Raw genomic sequence first — 21,230 nt, 5'->3', positions numbered from 1 at the left:
AATTGGGGCAAAATAGGCAGGCGCAGGACAGGTGGATGGGCAGCTGGGGAGGTGTGAAGCCTATGGGGCACATTGCAAGGGGCTATTAAGGAGGGATAAGGACGTTAAGGGCCTCACTGACACATAAGAGGTGGAAGATGGAGTACAAAGACCGAAGAGTATTCACTTTTGCATTTGAAGTACATACGGAGGAGAAGCTGGAGTAGGTGGGTTAAGTGAATCATGAGGGAGGGGGTCTGCAGCCCCAATGATATGAGGCCCTTTTACAGCAAAGAACATTTCACACACGCCCACGCACTGTACCGGACATAAATCTGCAGAGTTCCTAATTCCTGGCCAGCCTGATGCATTGCATCTCTTCCATCCCAGACATTGTGGTCCTGCTCATTTTGGACACCTTTGGACACAGAGGCTAGCGAGAGAGTAACTATGCTAATGAGGAGGGTCAAAGGTGTCAGAGGACCCCTTGCCAAGAATGCACATTGTTCATCTATACTTCAAAAATCTGCAGCAGCCCTTGAGCATGGACATCAATTCATGGTATGTCCTGGTTGGATATGAAGTTAAGCATCATGCTAACACAGTTGCTTTCGGGGTTACAGAGACCCTCAAGCAAACAGATGTAGAGCCAAAGCAATAAGATTTTTACAAACATGAGAATTAATGTCAAAGCAATGTCATCTACATCACCATAGTGACCTCAATGGGTTTTCTTTCTCTGTCTCTCACTCTCTCGCTCTCTCTCTCTCCCCCTACTCCCCTCCTCTCTCTCTCTCTCTCTCTCCGTACCTCCCATTACATTTTGGTACATCCCCTAGTTCTGTAGCTGGCCTGGAAGGGGTCTGCTCTGCAGCAGAGCCTGTTGGCCCTGGAGGTTTGTTTGTGTGACTGTGGGGAGGGAAGGGTTGGTGGCAAGGGCGGACTGGGAAGTGGGGGTGCGGTGGTTGTGTCTAGTTGGTCCAACATGCTGAGGGTCTTCTAGCCCAGTGAATCTTCCTTAGTGTGAACATCCAAGTGTCACAGGAGGCAGGCAGGGTGGAGATGGAAGGCCAGGCCATCTCTGGAGATCAGACTTTTGAGGGGCCTGAGTGTGGTGCTCCCTCCAGCTGGGTGCCTCCTGACACCAACCTGTCTCCTTGTGAGGAAGGAGCACCTAAAATGTGTGCCAAGATCCTGTGCCACTTTACCCTGGCTGAGCAGAGGAGGTTATTGCCCTTCTTGCAGCACTGTTGGCCAATCCTCTGCGATGTTGAGACAATACTGACCTAGTTGCTGCCAGAGTCCTCTGCACCACCTCCTTAAGAAGGACCTTTCAGTTTCTGTCACAGAATCGAACATCATCTAGCCCTTCTGCACCATGTTCAGGTTCTGCCTGTCACTGAGCAGGGCAGCTTCAGAATGCCAGTGCTTGTCTGGATGCACAATGGGTATTTAAACATGGAAGAGGTATCAGGGATGCTGGCAGATATCTGGGAATGTCATCTGGGATGGTTGGGGAAGAATTGAATGTGAGATACACCATGAGGTAGGGAAGTTAGTTAATGAGGTGCATTGATAAGAAACTGAGAGAAATCTCACTGGGCCTTGCATCGTGGATCCCTCTAAAAAACCTGAAGTATCTTACACTTAACCAGAAACAAGCACAAGATTCAGCCCACTCTATTCTAATTGTTCCACGTTTTAATTTCGTCTTTTGCTGAAGTGCAAATTATTTGATACAGCTTTTTCACAGGCTCCATTTTTTATTGAGATTTGGGACCCAAGGTAAATATTTTGTGTGGAAATGAAGCATCAGACAATGGACACACAGTGTGACAATATCCAAAGCTGTTGCAGGGATTATGACGTCTGTTTAACTGGCTCACTTTAGCTGCTGGCTCACTTGCAACCTTGTCGCAGGAAATATTCAAAATATTCAGAGAAGTATTCAGAGAAGGAAATATTCAAAGCCTCTCCAGGTAGACTCTTACTGTCGTGAGGACCTAAGATGGAGTACTGTAAGAAGTTTAATGATCTCACATGGATGGTCCAGGTGAGTAAATATATCTTTGAACGCTGTGTTCCACAAATTGCCCCACTGGCCTCACGCACTTGTCATATGTCACACACCTATCATCCTATCAGGCACAACTCAAAATATTCCTGTGCCTTAGCACAACTGCAAGCTGAGGTTACATCTCAGACTTGGAACACAATGATGAAAAAGAAATGCCATCACTTAGTCTCAGTCATAACTATAAGCTCTGACACTGACACTGTATGTGCTTTGGAGGACAGTTTAAAGTTAGGATGAACACACGGGAAGGCAGCAAGCATCAAGTTGGGGGATCAAGGGTAGTGTAGGTGCCTGCTTGTTGGAGTGCAAGGTACCAGTGTAGTGAGTGATTCAGATGTCATCTTAGGCCCAAAAAGATCCGACTCCAAGCAACAGGATGGTGCCAATTAAGCGTCCAATTGTTCACCTGTGATAGTTGCAGCCTGCTTGCATTGGGACAAGGTCACTTGAAAACTGCTACTGAAACAAAACCAAAAAATGTAGAAAGGAGCAGTACTGAAAATATGCTTTTCATTATCAAAAACATTGGGAGCTTTCACTTCAAACTTTTAATATTGTGCAGCCAGGGATCTGAGAAGGTGCTGAATAGGCAAAACTGTTCAGCTTAGCACTAATCTTTTGCCTGTTCCAACTTGCCGTGCTAACACAGTAAAACTATTATTGCACTGAGTGTACAAATGAATGTATAGCTCTTTCATTGTAGATCCGTAGACCTGCACAGGTTTAAAATGATTTTGTATTGTTAATATATAAATTTGTAAAGTACATAAAGAGAATATTTGGTGTCTCATGTCTATACCAGCTCCCTTTAATAGCTAATCCACACCCATGCAAATTTAAACTCTTTAAATACAAAGCCAATGCACTTCTGAAAGTTAAACTTAAGTCTATTTCCACTACCCTATCAGACGGTATCTTCCAGATCATAACAATCAGCTGAGCAATAAATAGATTATATTTTTAAAATAATTTAGTGTGAGCTTTGTGTCGACAGCGATATTTTGCCTAAATGAATAGATTTGCATTTTCACAGCAATGAGATCATTAACTCAATTTTGTTAAGCACACTTTAAGGCAAATTCTATCAGAGTTAGTAGACCTTAAGTGCAATTTGAAATTGTTTAAGTTCTACATGACACTGTCACAATGCCAAGTAGCCACTGCAATCACTTTATGCTAGATTTGCACAATACTGTAACCTTTGCATACACCTATTAAACTTCATAGTCCTAAACTCCTAGCACGGTAAGTTTTAAGAACATTCGGAAAATTTTGTTGTGACATTTATGCTCAAAGCTGCCATGTATCCTAACTTTTATTTGCAAGCATGAATGTGAAAAGACTAGGAGGATTCATATTGAAGGAGAGTCCATTTTCTGCATGTTACTTATTTATGTGTTTTCATAGTAGGTGGAATCAATTGTATTGATTTTTGCATTTTATTCACTCCACACTCCTGCTAATCACAGCAGCAGCAGGATGGTGCTAGATGTGAAGGCTTTCAGCACTTGCAAACAAACAGCATGATCAAGAAACTCAAACTTGCCTGATAAAACCTTGTGCATGTAATATTTTAGAAATGAGAGTCGTGACAAGCAATCAGTGTTAAACACTGAAAATGTTTAAAATTTACAGTACATTAAATGGAATCTCATGAGGAGCCATGACTGCACTAGAAAAGCTCTCCAAAACTTGCAATATGCTAACTTGTCATTACTTGTCTTCGCTGGCAGTTTTCATACTTTTTTGTTACTGCAGGATGATTTTCAGTGGTGTGTCACTGTTCACTGAGAAAATATTTTGTGGTTTCTTGTCAGCTAAGGTGTTGGAACTTAGCCATGAAGTTGATGTGGCCAGTGCAATAAATTAACTGAATGAAGCTGCACTATTTAATACTGGATTATTTGTTTTTGTGTGTGCCCCTTTAAAAGTGACCAGGGCTCTGCGTAGCCACTGAACTTGGCTGTTGCTAACACATGCTGAACTCCAATTTGAAAAGCCATTGCTTTCCCCTTCTTCCTCGTGTGAAGAAAGTACATGGAATGCATGCCAATTGCTTTAAGCTGACTTGATGTGAAGTACTTAAATGACAATAATTTCAGGCAGATATGTACGTTCCATAACCTTTCCTTGTTTGCTGTGTGATGTTCAGATAGGATACCTCTTTGAACAATGACTAATCAAACTCATATTGGGGGGGTGTGGGTGGGGGTTGGTTGTGTGTGTGTGGGGGGGTCTTCCTTATCTCACTAGGTGGCAGTGTACGACTACATCTGGAATGATGAGCACATCACACACCCGTCCTGTAGCTGTGCATCCCAGGAGGGCAATCAAACCTCTGGATCAGAGGCTGGCTGCGGAGAGATCACCACTCATGTGTCTATCTACATCATACACCTCAGTGGCTTGCAAGAGCTGTACAGACATTTCCTTCGGCTGCCTGATGGTGCCATTGTTGAGGTATTTAAAAGAAAATATATTTTATAGCCTTGTTTAAGGGTTGTTACAAACTGGAACATTAACCGATTAAGCTTAGAATGTGATGTGCGCATTTAGATACGGAATGGTTTAACCAGACGTGTCTTTATTTATTTTTTCCCTGCATTGGCACAACATGACAAAATATAATTTGCATGAAAATAGGATGTTTGTCAAGCGACACAAGTCAGACTCAGTTCTTATGAGCTCAAAAGAATATTTCCAGCAATCCATATTGTAGTTCGCCACCATTTATCTTCATTTTTTTTTACTGAGCTGTAATGTGTTTGCATTGATTCTCTTTTCTTCCAAATTGTCATCAGTTTTGTGTTACACTTTTATTACAGTCGATGAAATGCTGTGACATTGTTTCACCCAGCAGCCTACAGTAAAATGTTTTATCATGCGCAGTAAAATGCTGGTAATTTGTAACTTGTATTTTATGACTAGGAAAATGTATGAAGTTCATTATCCAATTGCCAAATAAATATTTCTTGATATTCATTCAGTCCCGGATGTAGAATTGAGGGCATTTTAAGAAAAGTGCTGCCTCTCTCAATTATAAGGTATAAATATAGAGAATATTAATTGCACCCATGACTTCCATTTCAGTGACCTGATTACAATAAAATAAAGCAAATATTGTATTAAACAGCATCCTTCACAAGTACAGGATATCCCAAAAAGCATCACAGCTAATTACATCATTCTGAAGTGTAGTCACTTTTGTAATGCAGTAGATATACTCAGCAAGCTCCCACAATGTGGGAATCATAGAAATGTTTGATATAGGAATTGCCTCTATGGACAATTAAGTCCATAAAACATCTTTTGAAAGAAAAAGCAAATCTGTGAAGAGTAGTAGTTACTCCGAAGAATCATGCTAGGCTGTCAACTATTTACAAAACATGTCAGTGACTTAGACATAGGGGCCAAATGTGAGGTTGTTAATTTTGCTGACAGCACAAAGACCAGTAGGAAAATAAGTTGTAAGATCACATAAAACGCCTACAAAGGGATATAAGCATGAACAATGATTGGTCAAAAGGGGAAACACCTTATCCTTAAACAATCTGCCCTTGTTTTTGTCTCTCCCCTAAGAGTAAACATTCTTCCAGTAAGCACCTTTTCAAGTGACCTAAGGATCTTATATGTTTCAATAAAATTATTTCTCATTCTTCACAGCTGCAATAGCTAAAAGCCACGTCTGCTCACCCTTTCTTCATAAAGATAAGCCCTTCATCACAGCAGGAAGTGCTATGTTGTAGTGGCATTGTCCCTACTTCTGGCCCAGAAGCTGCTGAGTCAGGTTTTATATCATGACTTGATGGCTTTGGAAGATGTGTCATAATGCATCCAAACATATCGATTATCAATATGTAAATCTCTCTGATATGGCTATGATTGGCATAAAAGCTGGAAAATTCATTTCCCCAAAACGCATTGGAGCTGGGTTATTAAATTTGTTCAAGGCAGAGTTAGATATATTTTTGATAGACAGGGGAGTCAAGGGTTTGGGGGCAGACAAGAAAGTGCGTTGAAGATGACGAGCCGATTAGCCATAAATTTATTGAGTCGCAGAACAATCTGGAAGAGACAAGAGACCTACTCCTTCTCCGAACTTTTATGTTTCTATGGTCAGTTATTATTGCTGCTGTGGCTCAATGAATAACTGTTGCATCTGTGTCTGATGTTTGGAAGTTTAGGACCCACTTCAGCTCAAAAAGCAAAACTGATATCCACCGAGACTGTTGAATGATGCTGTTTTTCAGATGTGATGTTAAAATGAAGCCTTATCTTCCCTCTCAGGAGAATGTGCTATTTTGAAGAATAACATGGATATTGTTCCTCTTATCCTGTCCAATATTTATGCCTCAATCAACATGACAAAAATAAATCATCTGGTCATTATTGTGTTTACAGAGACTTGCTGAAACAAATGGATTGTAGCTGTTTCTTACCTTAAAATTATTTGATTAGCTGTAAAGCATTTTAGGCCAATGGTCATGAAAGGTTCTATATAAATGTAGATCTTTCTTTCATTTCGTCTTTCCTCACATTATTACACCTTTTTTTCAAGTACAGAACAATCTTGATTATCTGAATGAGACAGGCGGAGAGAATTTTGTTCAGATAACTGATTGTTCGGATAATGGATAACATTTTTATGGGACCTTGCGATCTTGTTTGGATAATCTGAAATTTGGATAATTGATGTTCGGATAATTGAGGTTTTTCTATATTTGTCTAATTCTCTTTTGAAGGCTGCTGTTGAATTTATCACCCCACCAGACTTTATCTACACATTGTGTGAAGAAGTATTTTCTGCATGTTTCCTTTGGTTCTTTTGCCAGTCAGCTGATATCTGGTTCTTGATGCTGCACGCTTTGGTAGCAGTTTCTTTACTTGCTCTCCAAAACCATTGAACTTTTAAATATCACTACCAATTCTTCTTTAGTGTTCTCTGCCCTGAACTGAAAAACCCTTGTTTCTCCAGTCTGTCCATGTAACCGTAATCCCTTATTCCTGAAATGCCCAGGTCCTTTCTTTAACTGGGTTGCTCAGCTTTGGACAGAATACTCCATGCTGAAAATGTGTTGGTATTGAGCATTTTGAATGCTGTTGGAACTGCATCCATCCAGGCAAATGGAGACCTGTGCCTTAAAGTGGGTGGACAGGCTTAGGGAATCAGGAGGTGAGTTGCTTGCCGCAGGATTGCTAGTCTCTGACTGGCATTTGTAGCCATTGTATTTAAATGGCCAGTCAAGTTCAGTTTCTGCTCAATGGTAAGCCCAGCATGTTAGGGGAGAGTAGGGGATTCAGTAATGGTAACACCATTGAATACGGAGAGGCAATGGTGGAATTTCTTCTCTTATTGGAGATGAAGTACCCTGGCATTTGGGTGATGCCCAACTTCACGGCTTCTGTATTTCATGCCTGTGTTTACAAAAGCCAGGACCATATCGTTTGACTGACTTATGTACCTATCCTGCCCAGTGTTCATTGTAATATTTTGGGGAAGAGCTGTGTGAGCATTTTGTTTTAGTGCTGAGACGCATTTAATTAGTTTACGTGGCCTGGCACACATGGTAACTTCAAGCAGCCAGCTTTTGTACGGCCTGCATGGGAACTTTCGATTTCTGCAACTTCTGTGGATTGGAGAGACATTGGCTCTGTCACCTGCTGAGCAATGTGAACCTTCAGGTCTCTCTATTTTTGCAGATGGATCCTCAGTTTAATGCAAATGTGAAAGTGAAATACTGCAGATGCTGGAAATTTGAAATAAAATGGAAAGATGCTGGAAATGTTCAGCAACAACTGTGGAACGGAAGAATTGACCCGAAACCCTAACCCAGTTTCACTCCACAGCAGCTGCCTAACCTGTTGAGCTTCTCAAGCAATTTTTGTTTTTATTTCCTCAGTTTAACGTCTCATCCAGAAGGCAGTATTTCCAACACTGCACTTGTGTGTTAAACCAGAATTTTGTGGAAATGAAATGGAATTTGAACTCATGGCCTTTGGAGTTACAGTGTTCCCAACTTAATGCAGCATTGAGGATCATTTGTGAGCTCTGCAAATTGAGGCAAACAACAGAATTGATTTAACAACCCACTACAGTTCCAGAAAATGATTTAAATGGAGGTCCAGGGCAATACACACCACAGAGTAATAATGAGAGGCTGGGACTTTTCACGCTGGAATGTAAGAGGTTGAGAGGTGACCTTATAGAGGTTCATAAACTAATGAGAGGTATAGATAAGTTGAATGGCAGATGTCTTTTCCCTAGGGTAGGGGATTTCAAGACTAGGGGGCATATTTTTAAGTTGAGAGGAGAAAGATTTAAAAAGAAAATGAGGGGCAATTTTTTTTATACGGAGCGTGGTTCATGTGTGGAATGAACTGCCAGAGGAAGTGGTGGATATAGGTACAGTCACAACGTTTGAAAGACATTTAGATAAGTACATGAATAAGAAATGTTTGGAGGGATATGGGCCAAGCGCAGGCATGTGGGACTAGTTTAGTTGGGATTGTGGTCACCGTGGACTGGGTCGACCGAGGGGTCTGTTTCTGTGCTGTATGACTCAAACCTAATTCAAAGTGTTTGGGTACCCATTTTCAGAGGGCTAACATATTTACTCTTTACACACATGACTGCAATTTGTTTCAAACAGGAGTGAAAATATGTGCACTTGAAGGAGTGGGGGGGGAGGGGGGAGCGGGTGGTGGGTTTGGGGCAGGGAGAGGGGGAGAAGGTAGTTTTTCCTGTTGATCCCATTTCAATGGTAAAACATTTTCCAGCAAATTGCACAGTAAGGCAAACTAAGTGGCAGAGACTTTTATAGTTGGAGGAAATGTTCTTTCAATCTGAAACTTAAAGATTTATAGCTTTGATAAGTCACAGGTGTTTACTGCGCCAAGACTGTTTCCAGCTGTGGGATCAAGTTTATTTTCCTTGGTGTTTTACGTGAATTTTGATGTCAAGCCCACTCTTACAGAACTGGCACCTGCTGAAGTGTTATCTTGAGTATACCGTAGTATAATTGGAAAGACCTGGCCCGATACTGATGGAACTCGGCTACTTATTGTGTTGTACAGTAAACCTATTACGGTTTCATCACAAATTTGGCAAAACCATTTAAAAAAAAGCGCATTCCAGTTTCTGAATTGAAATAGAGGAATTGGAATTGACTATTCAGCCCTGGAGCCTGCGTTCCATGAGATGGTAGGTGATTGGTGTTTACTCCATTTGCCTGCCTTGCCTCCACGTTGCTTTATAACTTTGTCAAGAAAGAAAAACCTCACATTTCAAGTTATTAACTGCATTAGCACCTATTACTTTCTGTGGTAGAGCATTCTATCACCCTTGTTTTTGAAGATTATTTCCCTGGAATATCCTGGCTCTGATTTTCAACTGATATCTCCTTTTCCCAGATTTCTCCATCATTTGAACAAATTCCTCAAATTGCTTATCAATTTCTTTCAAAATCTTAGAACCTCAATCAAATTGCTGTCTCATCTTTTATATTTCCAACCGAATACAAGCCCCATTAATATAACCTGAAGGTTTCCTGGCTAGGCATCGACCTCCTGATGGGAGACTTTAGAACTAGGTAATGCAATTTCAAAATAAAGGGCTTTTCATTTAAAGGAAGGAGAAATGTCTTCTCTCAGACAGTTATCAATGTTTGGAATTCTCAGCCCCAGTGAGAATTGGAGGCAGTTTAATTGAGTCGATACAAGGCTAAGTTAGACTAAGTAAAGAGAGTCATAGGTTCGGTGGGACAGGGTTATTTCAGATTGGCCATGACCTTATTGAATGACAGAGCAGGCTTAGATTAGATTTCCTACAGTGTGGAAGCAGACCCTTCGGCCCAACAAGTCCATAATGACCCTCTGAAAAGTAACCCAGTCAGACCCATTTCCCTCTGACTAATGCACCTAACACTATGAGCAATTTAGCACGGCCAATTCACCTGACCTGCACATCTTTGGACCGTGGCAGGAAACCAGAGAAACCCACGCAGACACGGGGAGAATGTGCAAACTCCACATGGACAGTCACCCAAGACTAGAATCAAACCTGGGTCCCTGGTGCTGTGAGGCAGCAGTGCTAACCACTGAGCCAGCATGCTGCCCTGAAGAAAGAGCATTCACTTATGGGACCAAAGAAGGTAATAGGGGTGGGTGACACCAAATGACAACAGGCTGAGTTCAACCACAGGAAGCACACTGACTTAGTTCCTTCGAAAGGCTGGATCAACAACACAGCATTTGTGAGAACTGAAAACACTTAGCTTCTTATGGTAGGATCTGGCGCTGCAAGGATTGTGGGGCTGAATGGCCTACTCCTGCTCCTAACTCCTATGTTCCTTGATCTCACTGATTTTCTGGTCTGACAATTCTTATTAAATGCTTTTCACTGCCTTAGGGTTATTACAATCAAACAAGCAACTGCTGTCCCTCGGTTAGTGGCCACCCAAATACATGCACATTGACAGAGAATATTAATTACTTAAGCTTCTTGTCCTGACTCCTTCAAAATCAACACATCTGGGTACAACCCTGAGGAATGATGTCCAGCAGATTTCTTGGCCTTAGGATTTTCAATCTGATCTGAATGTCGTTACATTTTAAATTTCCTAGGTTTTCTCTGACTGTGTTTCTTTTGCCAGCTCATCAATTAAATTCAAGATGTTGGACTTAGTAGTATTGACAGCTAAGAATTCTTAGAAGTAATGTGGTAATAACATCCTGCCTGTAACCATCCTGTTGTCATTAAACTGACCAGTCAGAAAATCTACCCTCATGTTGTCCTGAACCTATGTACCAATTGAACAGCAGGCAAGCTTTTTGTTATCAAATTGGTTGTCAGTCTTTGATCATATTTTCATCTCCCCTTTAATTTCTAACGGCAACATCTTGGAAATTTCATTCCTGGAGGTACATAGCAATCTGGGAGGGTTGGCAACTCTATGTATCCACCATACCATACCTTGAAGGATTCACCCTTTGGCATATCACATCTCAGTTCTATCACTTCTCATAGCAAAACAAAAAAAAATGTCTCCTCGGTCTAGACTCTCCATCTAGAAGAAAAATCCTCTCAGTTTTTGCTCTGTCAAGTGTGACTGAGAGAAAGACTGACAGACCAGATCAAGATTCAATTTGGAATTAATACCAAAGACGTATAAGATCCCGGCAAAAATAATTTACAAGTGGCCAAGTGTGAGGCATGAGCAGTCTCTGCTTTTATTAAAATTCAAGTAATTAGGTAAAACAAACTTAGAAGATATTGTACATTATTTTTGTGTTGATGATAATGAATGACCTTTATGGCAGGGTCTCAGGGTCTCACTTTAACAAAAATATAAACAGAAAGTACTGGAGAAACTCAGCAAGTCTGGCAGCATCAGGGGAGAGAGAAACAATTAATGTATCGAGTCCAATGATTCTTCTTTGGAACTGAAAGAAGCTGGAAAATTATGTTTTTTATGCTGTTTACAAAGTGAAAGGAGGAATGGAACAGATGATGTGGATGCCCAGTGCAAAAAGCAAAAGGAGTGTTAATGATAGCAAAGGAAAGATTGAGAAAACTTTGTAAAATATGTGTCAATGATCAGTGTGAATAGTGGAAAATAGGTCAGCTCTGCTAAGAGCAAAGCCATACAAACAAGACATGAGTGGGAAGTATAGTCAAAATGAAAGATAGGTTCATGTTCTGAAGATCTTGACCTCAATGTTGAGTCCTGAAGGCAGTAAAATGCCTAAGCAGATAATGAAGTGCTGTTTCTCCAGTTTGGTTGAGCTTCATTGGAACACTCAGCAAGCCTGGGACAGAAATATTAGCATAAATGTCCAAGGCTTGATGCAGTGTTCTAGCAAGGCAGAATGCAATTGAGGGGAACAGCACCTTATTTTACATTGAGGCACTTAACAGCCTTCAAGACCTGAGTTCAACAATTTCAGATCGTGAACGCTGTCCTCTATTTTGCTTACCACCCTCACCCACATGGGGTGGAAGAAGTGGAATGTGTATTTAAAAAATTAAATAACTTTCGAAAAGAAGAAACATTGAGAGAAGTAAGGGCAAAAACATAGAGTAGGGACTGTTTGAATTACTCACGTGGTTAAAAGAGAAGAACTGAATACTGAATAAAGCAAATAACACAAAGGTGCTTACATTATAAGTAGGTTTTGTCGATCTACAGGTAAGTATTTGTATAACCATTATGTCAGTGAATCCTTTGAGTATGAATAAGGTATGTAAAATGTTTTCTTGTAATTCAGATATGTGATGTGTTGCTTCAGCAGTTTGCTGTGCAACAGTGAGAGGCTATAGTGCATCAAGGCTTCAATAAACATCAGAAAAAATTTATATCAGTCTATTTTTTCCTGTCTCTTAGTTGGGCCCGGAACCTGTATCGGATTGGTCTACCACATATAGCATTGCAGTGCCATGGTCTGCCATTGTTTTCTACAGGATGGCTGGCCAGAAACACGCCCACATTTACTGACTGCCATCAGGCATACTGGAAGGATTTACAGACTGATAATGAAACTATTTGGCCACATTATGAACGCACCTTCTATGACCAATGAGTCCTGGTGTGTTGGACTCAAACCTTGAGCTGTTGGCACAGAGACAAGAAGGCTGTCAGTGTAGCACATGACCTCCCATATTCTCGTCATGAGGGAAATTTGATAGTGAATGTTTGACACGTGTCAATATTCGGACTTGACAAAGGCAATTCAATCATCCTCACTTTTTAATTCTATTACATGTTCTCAATTTTTAGGAAATACAGAAATGTGCTACAGCTTGTGCTCAGATTGTGCTACAGATCTTAGTAAAAGTGCAAGTGTTAAAAGTGTGGCTAATACAAAAATTTACGATAAAAATATTTATTCAAAAAGAATATCAATATTGTAAATGGATTAATGAATGTAGCTATTCAGTATTAATGCTGAAATCATAAACTTTCATTTAAAAGGAATACAGACAGGAAATATTTGTGAACATATTTATGATGCTGCTTATATCACTGTAGATTCTCCTAATTCTCTGTGCTAAAAAATCATTTCTCAAGTGAACCATCTGTTTAAATCGGCACTCCTTTTGATAAATAAGGTCGTGGGAAAGAACTCTAATTCTTTTTAATATTTTATCCTTTAGACTGTCTCTCTAATATATGAATTGTGATGACAATATCAAGGATCCAGATTGAAGGAACTTAGTGAAGCTGACAGGATGAGAAAGTCAAATTAACATGGGCATTTGAAACGACAAGCTCACCCAGGCTTAGCCGAGATAAATGACTTTCTACTGATGTTAATTCACTTCTTTGACATGGTCAGATGTTTCAGCTCCTCCCTGCCAATTCCCCTATGGCCAATCTGCAGTGATAATCAGAACTGAAAAATAAAAGTTCATTCAATACATACAGATAGAATGCTTCCTTCTCCATGAAATTGGGGGCTGCTTTCACCTGAGAAACGGTTCTCTGTGCAAAGTTGAGGGTATAGCGTGGTACAGTGACTCAATGATTACCATTACTGCCTCACAGTGCCAGGGACCCAGGTTTGATTCCAGCCTTGGGCAACCTTCAGTTAGAAGTTGCACATTCTCCTCTTTTCGATGTGGGTTATTGATAATAAAGTGATAATGGCAATTTTTAAAGGGGAGGAATGGAATCATTTGCAATATATCAGTGAGTAGGGGATGAGGAAAGGGTCAGCTACTGTGCAAAAATGGGGTCTGTTCTTCAAGGTGAGTTCAATGATGGCATGGTGGAAGGTAAGGAGAAAGTTTTGAGTTAGGGCCAGTGGGTACCTGTGGAATTTGTCTTGTAAGCAAAGGGAATTGGGACCACAGCAGCAGCAGCGAAATGATGGGTTTAACGACAGACCAGTCCATGCAGATCTGGTACTTGGTGAATGGAGGGAGCTGGGATGTTGGTTGCTGGTTGAAATGAGAAACTGGGTCATTTTTGCATTGCAGAGTTATCCTAAAATAGTTAGTGAGTTTGGCAGACAAGAATAACATCCTTTGGGTGGAGCTATGCTGAAGGGAATGACTAGGATGGGATAAAGGAGAGGTCTTTCTTGGGAAAGGGGCACCAAAACAAGTGATCCTTTGAAAGGTTGAGCAGACTAATAATGTATGAGCAAGTGCTGCTTAATAACATTGTTATGATCTCCCCATTCTTCATTGGTAGCTCATTTCATTGAGAATGTCACAAGTTTTGTGTGAGAAGAATTTTGGAAAACTAAGACCATGCACTCAGAAGTAATGAGGTTGAAAATAAGAGATCTGCAAGACAACTTATTTTCCATGGGTACCGGCAGAAGGAATTGAATAGGAAGAACAATCAGTGTTGGACACTAAGTCAGAAATAGAGGAGTACTGAGCTATCGATGGGTTGTAGGGCTACAGAGCTGGTGCAGGATTTAACCGTTTATAGAATTGATGACAAAACTGATAATTTTTATATGGACGTTTCATTAAATCAACAGCGAACACAGCGATAATGACCAACAGTAAATTTAGCAAATTAGCAAATGGACAGCAGACAGGATTAACAAAGTCAGGTTTGCAATAGATCCAGAGAGCCAAGAGAACTCATACAAAACTTCTGATATTCTCAATGAAATGAGTTACCAATGAAGAATGGGGAGGTCATCAATAATGCTATCAAGCAGCACTTGCTAAGCAATAGCCTGCTCATTGACACACAGTTTAGGCAGTACCAGGACACTCAGCTTGAAATCTCATTACAGCCTCACTGGAGTGCCATTCATTGGGGTATTACAGTTTGGCCGGTGCCTGTAAGTTAGTATTTGGTCAGTCAGATAATTAGAACAAAGATGTTATTGCTGCACTTGGATCAGAAACCCTGGGTATAGTAGGTTTCATTCACAAATTATTTGATGCTTTGGAATTCTGTACATATAGCATACTTAAGATAATATACTAATGTGGATCTGAATTAAATATGACTTGAAGGGAATAGGTTAGTTAAAAATAAAACAGGAAGTATTAATTACTGAACTGAGCAGGAATTATTTCTTATGAATAGAACAGAGCTGTTGTAGCATTGCAACCAACTGTACATTAAACTGTACGATGATTTAAAAATTTAGCATTGCAATAATGCCCTAAATTTGCTTAAAATATATAAAAATGGAAAATCTGTTAAAAATTAAGCCAGTTTGTTCAAATTGATCCAAGGAAAAGTCTCTGTAGTAATGAACACTATGATTGACAAGATAGAGCAGCAATTGTAGTGAATACAGTTTAAATGCTTACATTTCCATCTAAAATAGTGGTTATAAAATATAATTAACATTTGTAAACAAAGGAAGCAATTTTAAAATATTACTAATATTATAATATGCTATAAATAAATAAATCATACATTTTAGTGGATAACTTCCGTATAAAGAAGGTAACTTGACATTTTTATGCTTCTATCAACCTCCTAATAATCTCTTTGATTATTACTGACAGGTTGCATGCTGTGATGTGGCCAACTGCCTCTTTTTAAGCATTGGAGGCCATACAAGGCTCACTGTCAATTACTTTGAGGCTGGCTTATGCTGTCTAAAGAGACAACCATCCATACATACTATCCGCAGCTTGAAAAACATGATACCTGAAGCAATCCACCCAAGATTGCTCGCAGCTAACTTCACCGCAACTATTCACAGATGCGTACACGTAACCGAAAGTTAGTCCTGTCTAACATTAAAGATTTGCTGTGTCCAAACAGAATGTTCAATAATATCTCAATCAAACACTGAAACAGAGTTACATATTTTAAATGCTTTAGTCCACTTCAACATTTCTTTTTAATTTTCTGAAATGGAATGAAAGCCCGGGTTCAGGAAATTCAAATGTAATAGTGCACATAGAGTGGATGGCCTATACATTATATCCTTGTGATCTAAATACTGTAGTTCTCATTGGGGTGTATTGCATTGATCCAAATAAGGTTCACCTAGGACTATAATTAGTTAGATAGAAGATTCATAATCCTGTGGGTTGGCAGGGATGGGGGAGGTTGATGTGGGGAGGCTGAAACAGATTTTCTGTGTGCACTATGTTCAGTAATACGATTATTAACCCATATTTTACAAACAGGTTGATGGCTTTATACATTATGTTAGGTATATGAAGGGATCTAGTGGTGCGTAGAAATATAGGAACAGGATTAGGCCTTTGATCTCCTTGGCCTGTTCCACTATTCAATGCGATCATGGCTAATTTGTGGGCCAGCTCCATGTACCTGCCTATGGCCCATATCCCTTATCCATTTGTGGAAGAGAGTTCCAAACCTCCACCACCCTTTGTGTATAGAAGTGCTTCCTAACATCTCTCCCGAACTGTCTGGCCCTAATTCTCAGACCATGTCCCCCCAGTTCTAGAGTCTCCAGCCAGTGAAAGTTGTTTATCTACTTTTCATTTCTTTTTAGTACCTTGAAGACATTGATCAGATCAACCCTAAACCTTTGAAATTCTCGAGAAAAACAAGCCTAATTTGTATAATCACTCCTTATAATCCCTGAAGTCCAGGTATCATTCTTGTAAACCTACATTGTATCCTGTCCATATGTCCTTCCTAATATAGTGCCTAGATCTGCCCACAGTCTAAAAAGACCATAAGATATTGCAGCCGAATTTGGCCATTTGGCCCAAAAAGTATGGGCTGCTGGGCCTACTTGCCGCCACTGTGCCAGACCTGTTCAACAAGAGATAAGTAAAATTAAACAAAAAAGAAAAAAAGTAGGAGAGAGGAGAGAGAGAAAAGAAATGAAAAGAAAAGCAGACGTGTGGATGAGCCCCCGGCTCAGAAGCCCTACTCCACCTCCATCTTACCAGAAGAATATTCCAGTCCCCTTGATATAAAGGCCAGCATTCCATTAAACATCTGAATTATTTTCGGCACTTGTTAGTGGCATTTTAAAGATCTATGCACCTAACTGCCAGGTCTCTTTGCATATTGTGGTGATCGGAACCAGGTTGACCTTGTTGACTAGGAGGTCCTTGATTGGGGTTGTTAACCTGGACCAATCAGGTGAGCTCTAGCTGACCAATATAACCAGGAGAGCACTCTGGTTTGTAGTATTTGTGGTAAAGAAAAGAAAATATAACCAGGAGATTTAGAATCTCCTCAGTTTAGAGGACTGACTCTGTGCTGGCTGGGTTACAGTCAATGTATCCCTGCAGCCCATCTCTGTATTTTGGAGGAGGAGAGCTTCTTTCTCTTGCACCCCCCCTGCCTTTCCAGGGAAGATATTTGTTCTTTTTGGTTTTCTTTATTGTTTCTTTGTGTGTTTGTTTTTTCTTAAAAGAAAAAAATTGTAACCAGGAGAGCACACTCTGGTTTTTAGTATCTGCGCTAAAGAAAACAAAACATAACCAGGAGATTTAGAATCTCCTCAGTTCAAGGGACTGACTCCGAGTTGGCTGGCCACAGCCAGTGGACTGTGCACAAATAAATTGAGGGTGATTTGGTGACTAGGATCCTGGTCTTTGTGCAGTTACTTCACATATCCACTGCATTTAACTTCATACTGTCTAGAAAATACATTAATCTATCCTTCATTGGTCCAAAATGGATACCCTCATGCTTGTTTATATTGAACTCCATCTGTTACAATTTTGCCCATGATCAATATCCCTTTGTAATTTATTGCTATCATTTACACAGTTGGCTAACTTTGTGCCATGAACACGTTTGGATATATGACTTACTATACCATTGTTCAAGTTGTTAATACATAATGTGAGGGTCTAGCAGAGATCCTCATGGGACATCATCGGTCACATTCTGCCAATTTGTGTACCTATCCATTATTCCTACTTTCTGTCTCCTGCCACTCAACCAATTTTCTAGCTTTCTGATCTGAGTTGACAGATGCTCTTTAGAAGACAACGTTCAAATTTATTTTTGGTCTATTGAGCACTGAGTTTCCTGTGTCAACATTATGGTGATGAAGTATACTTCAGTTAGATGAAGATAATCTTAGTCAATAGTGATTTATGTGGGACTTTATCAAATGCCTTTTGGAAGTCTGTATAAACAACATTCATGAACATTGTCCTGACCACTACTTAGTAACCTCTTCAAATAACTTAGTGAAATTTATCAAGCATGACCTACTGGTCATGAATCTGTTCTGATTATCTGAAAAGTTTTAAGGTGTTTAGTTATCCCAGCCTTAATAATAGACTCTAACAATTTCCCTCAGCTGAATATCTGTATTTCCCTGTTTTTTCTCTTTTGTCCTTCTTAAAACGCAAAGTGACAGGTGCAATCTTCCAATCCAGAGGGACGACTCATGTATCCAGGGAACTCTGAAAGATTATAGTTAGACCACCTACAATGTACTCTCTACTTCCTTTAACACTCTTGGATTAAAACCATAAGGTCTTGGGGGTTTGATGTTCTTTCATTCTATTAATTTCATCATTATTGAAGTTTAATGAATTTTGTTATTTTATTCAGTCCCTGTTTCCAATTAATTTCCTTGGGACTTATTTTCGACTGTAAATACTGGAGCACAGAAACTATTCATACTGTCCAGTAATTCCTGTAGTCATTGACAATATTCCCACTTTCAGTCTTTAGTGGTCCAACATTTCTCCTGACCACTTGCTTTCCCTTTATATAACTATAAAATTTCTTCTTATTGATTTTGATATTCCTTGTAAGTATCCTTTCATAATGCCTTTTAGTAGCTCTTAAAAGCCACTTTGTGGCCCTTTGTTGGTCTTGGTATCTTTCCCATTTGGCAAGCTCTGTGCTGTTTTGTATTTTTGTGAGCCTTTCTTTTAGCTTTAATTGTCCCTTATCTGTTTAGTTATCTATTTTTCTTTTGTGAAGTGGAGCTTTTCTCTTTCAGAGGTATAAACTAGTTCTGGTATCAGTTATAAAGTGAAGTTCCACAAACAGATATGGAAATCCTGGCTGCAATAAAGTTTAGTTTTAATCCAAATGGTTAACATTCACATATTAGCATGCACACACCTTTTGACTGACATATCTCATAATGCGGCAGATAATCACACAATTGATTAATGCTAATTATTTATGGATTTGTGTCCACATAGACTTGGCAGCCAGACTCTAATTCCTCAAACAAAAATTGCCCATGAAATCGGAAGATGCATGTGAGCCGACCCTGAATACAAAATAGCATTCGATATGCTGAGTGACACTTCAGGGAATAAAACAACAGCTTCAACCCATTTTCTAAAGCAATCTTGACATTTCAGTTTTATTATGACTGAGCAACATCCAAGCTTCTTTGCAGTTATGAGGAGAGGCTTTTTCTTTTACATATTTAACACAATTTTAGAAAAAAAAAGTACGTGTTTTATTTGCAAACAAATACCGAAACAAAATATATGGATAGCCCACTTCATACTAGAAAATTATCTCCTTATTGTTTGCTCTCATTTTAAGAAATATGAAAAACAAAATCAGCAAAAAAGAAACAGGCTTTCTGATCAGAATTGACAGATGCTCATTGGAAGACAACATTCAAATTTACTTTTGCTGTATTGAGCATTGAGTTTCCTGTGTCAACATTACGGTGATGAAGTTTACTTCAGTTAAATGAAGATAAATTTTTGAGATGGATAAGCTGGAGCAGTAGTTGCAAACTGAGCAAAACAAACCAAAGCGTGCGATGTACAAATTCATGCATCACTTTGTACAATTTATACTTTGCAGCTAGGAGTATGTTTGTTGTCATAGACAGTTGGTACCTGAAAGGGTTAACTGACACTTGGGATAGTTCTGGCCATCAGGATATCAAGGCCACTGTCCTGGGAAAAGATAAGCAGTGCCCTATTAGTTTTGCATGTGTTCACCAGAGTTGTATGGAGCTTCAGTGACTGTTGATACTGGTTAGAAGTGTGGAATGATATGTGTTGGGCAGGTCCTAGCACATTCCTTCCACATTGCATTTAGTCTGAGTGTTGCCCACATTAAAGTCCAATGTCTTAACTGTAGACCTCAGTGTCAATGGTTCAAAGATCCCTGAGGCTATCTGTGGTTAAGGAGTCAATTGTTTTTGCGCAACAAACAATGCTGAGCGATTGCAACTCCATTCATCCTTAGGATGTCTGGAGAGTGTGCTCATCTCGCTCATGGGTATAACATAGCCAGGTCCAGCAGTGACAAAGACAAAGTAGTGCAAGTGAAAAATATTTACAGAAGTGCAAGGTTATTTGCAATAGTGCTGAACCTGTGCCACCTCTGTAGCCTCAGTATGTTTGTTTCTTCCTGTACCTCCATTATGTCCAAATAAAATTCTGACTTCCATAGATGGGTAGGTAAGGCCTATTGAGTTAGAAGATGTGGTGTTCCTCACCAGATACCTTTGGGCCAAGACAGTACTGGACTTCTGGAAATATCCTGCCCAGACTCAGGCTCATCCTCCTGAGTTTTGTACTGCTGCTGACTTAAGGGTCATGTGCAGGGGGTGAGTGTGGAGTATCCTAATAAGTTTCTGGGTGGCCTCTCTGTCAGTCCTTCCACCTATTGGTGCTTTCTGGCATCACCCAGTCCCCTGAGAGGAAGAGCCACGGCCATTGAGTATTCTAATGCACCTGAGACTGCAGAGCAGTCAGTATTGTGTACATGGAGACAGCCAGACACGGGCATGTTAGAGCCAGCACAGCATTCGTTACCTTGGGAGTCACGCCAATCCTGGTTACTTATCACCTCTGGCAAAGCTGCCTTATCTTCTTGCTCCTGTCACTGCAGTTTGACCAAATTATTACTGTATGAGAATAGGACAGCCTATTGGTGTTGAGCAAGTCCCAGTCTCTGACAGTCATCTGAATTATAGTGACCTTGAACATTCCTTCCTCAACTGGGTGCGGAGGTGAGTCCATGATGTGCTCACCAGAATGTGTTCCCAAGTGTAATCAGTTCTGAGGAAGGGCCATCCGACCCTAAATGTTAACTTTGATTTCTCTTCACAGATGCTGCCAGCAACCTCTGTTTTTGTTTCTGATTTACAGCATTCACAGCTCTTCTGCTTCTTATTCATTTTGAGAGTTATGGTGCTGTGAAGGTCACAGTTAAGCAAGTTATCCCTGCATTGCAGGTGAAGGAAGACCATTTCTCCTTCTGAGAACCAGACAGAAGGAAATAAAATGAATTTATCCCACCTTGAATGC

At 40.0% G+C, this 21,230-nt stretch overlaps 1 protein-coding gene across 1 annotated transcript in view; it reads left to right on the top strand.

Moving 5' to 3' along the window:
- Positions 1 to 21,230, top strand: part of ofcc1 (orofacial cleft 1 candidate 1) — a 306,357-nt gene that overhangs the window by 250,221 nt on the left and 34,906 nt on the right. Inside the window, exon 20 of the mRNA XM_072570820.1 lies at positions 4,310 to 4,516. Within this exon, the coding sequence (XP_072426921.1) occupies positions 4,310 to 4,516 (207 nt within the window). The remainder of the gene's footprint in view (positions 1 to 4,309; positions 4,517 to 21,230) is intronic.

The sequence above is a fragment of the Chiloscyllium punctatum genome, chromosome 5 (assembly GCF_047496795.1).
Source record: "Chiloscyllium punctatum isolate Juve2018m chromosome 5, sChiPun1.3, whole genome shotgun sequence".
Classification (NCBI taxonomy): domain Eukaryota; kingdom Metazoa; phylum Chordata; class Chondrichthyes; order Orectolobiformes; family Hemiscylliidae; genus Chiloscyllium; species Chiloscyllium punctatum.
The sequence above is the reverse complement of the archived record's forward strand: the minus strand, read 5'-3'. Positions and strand labels throughout refer to the sequence as shown.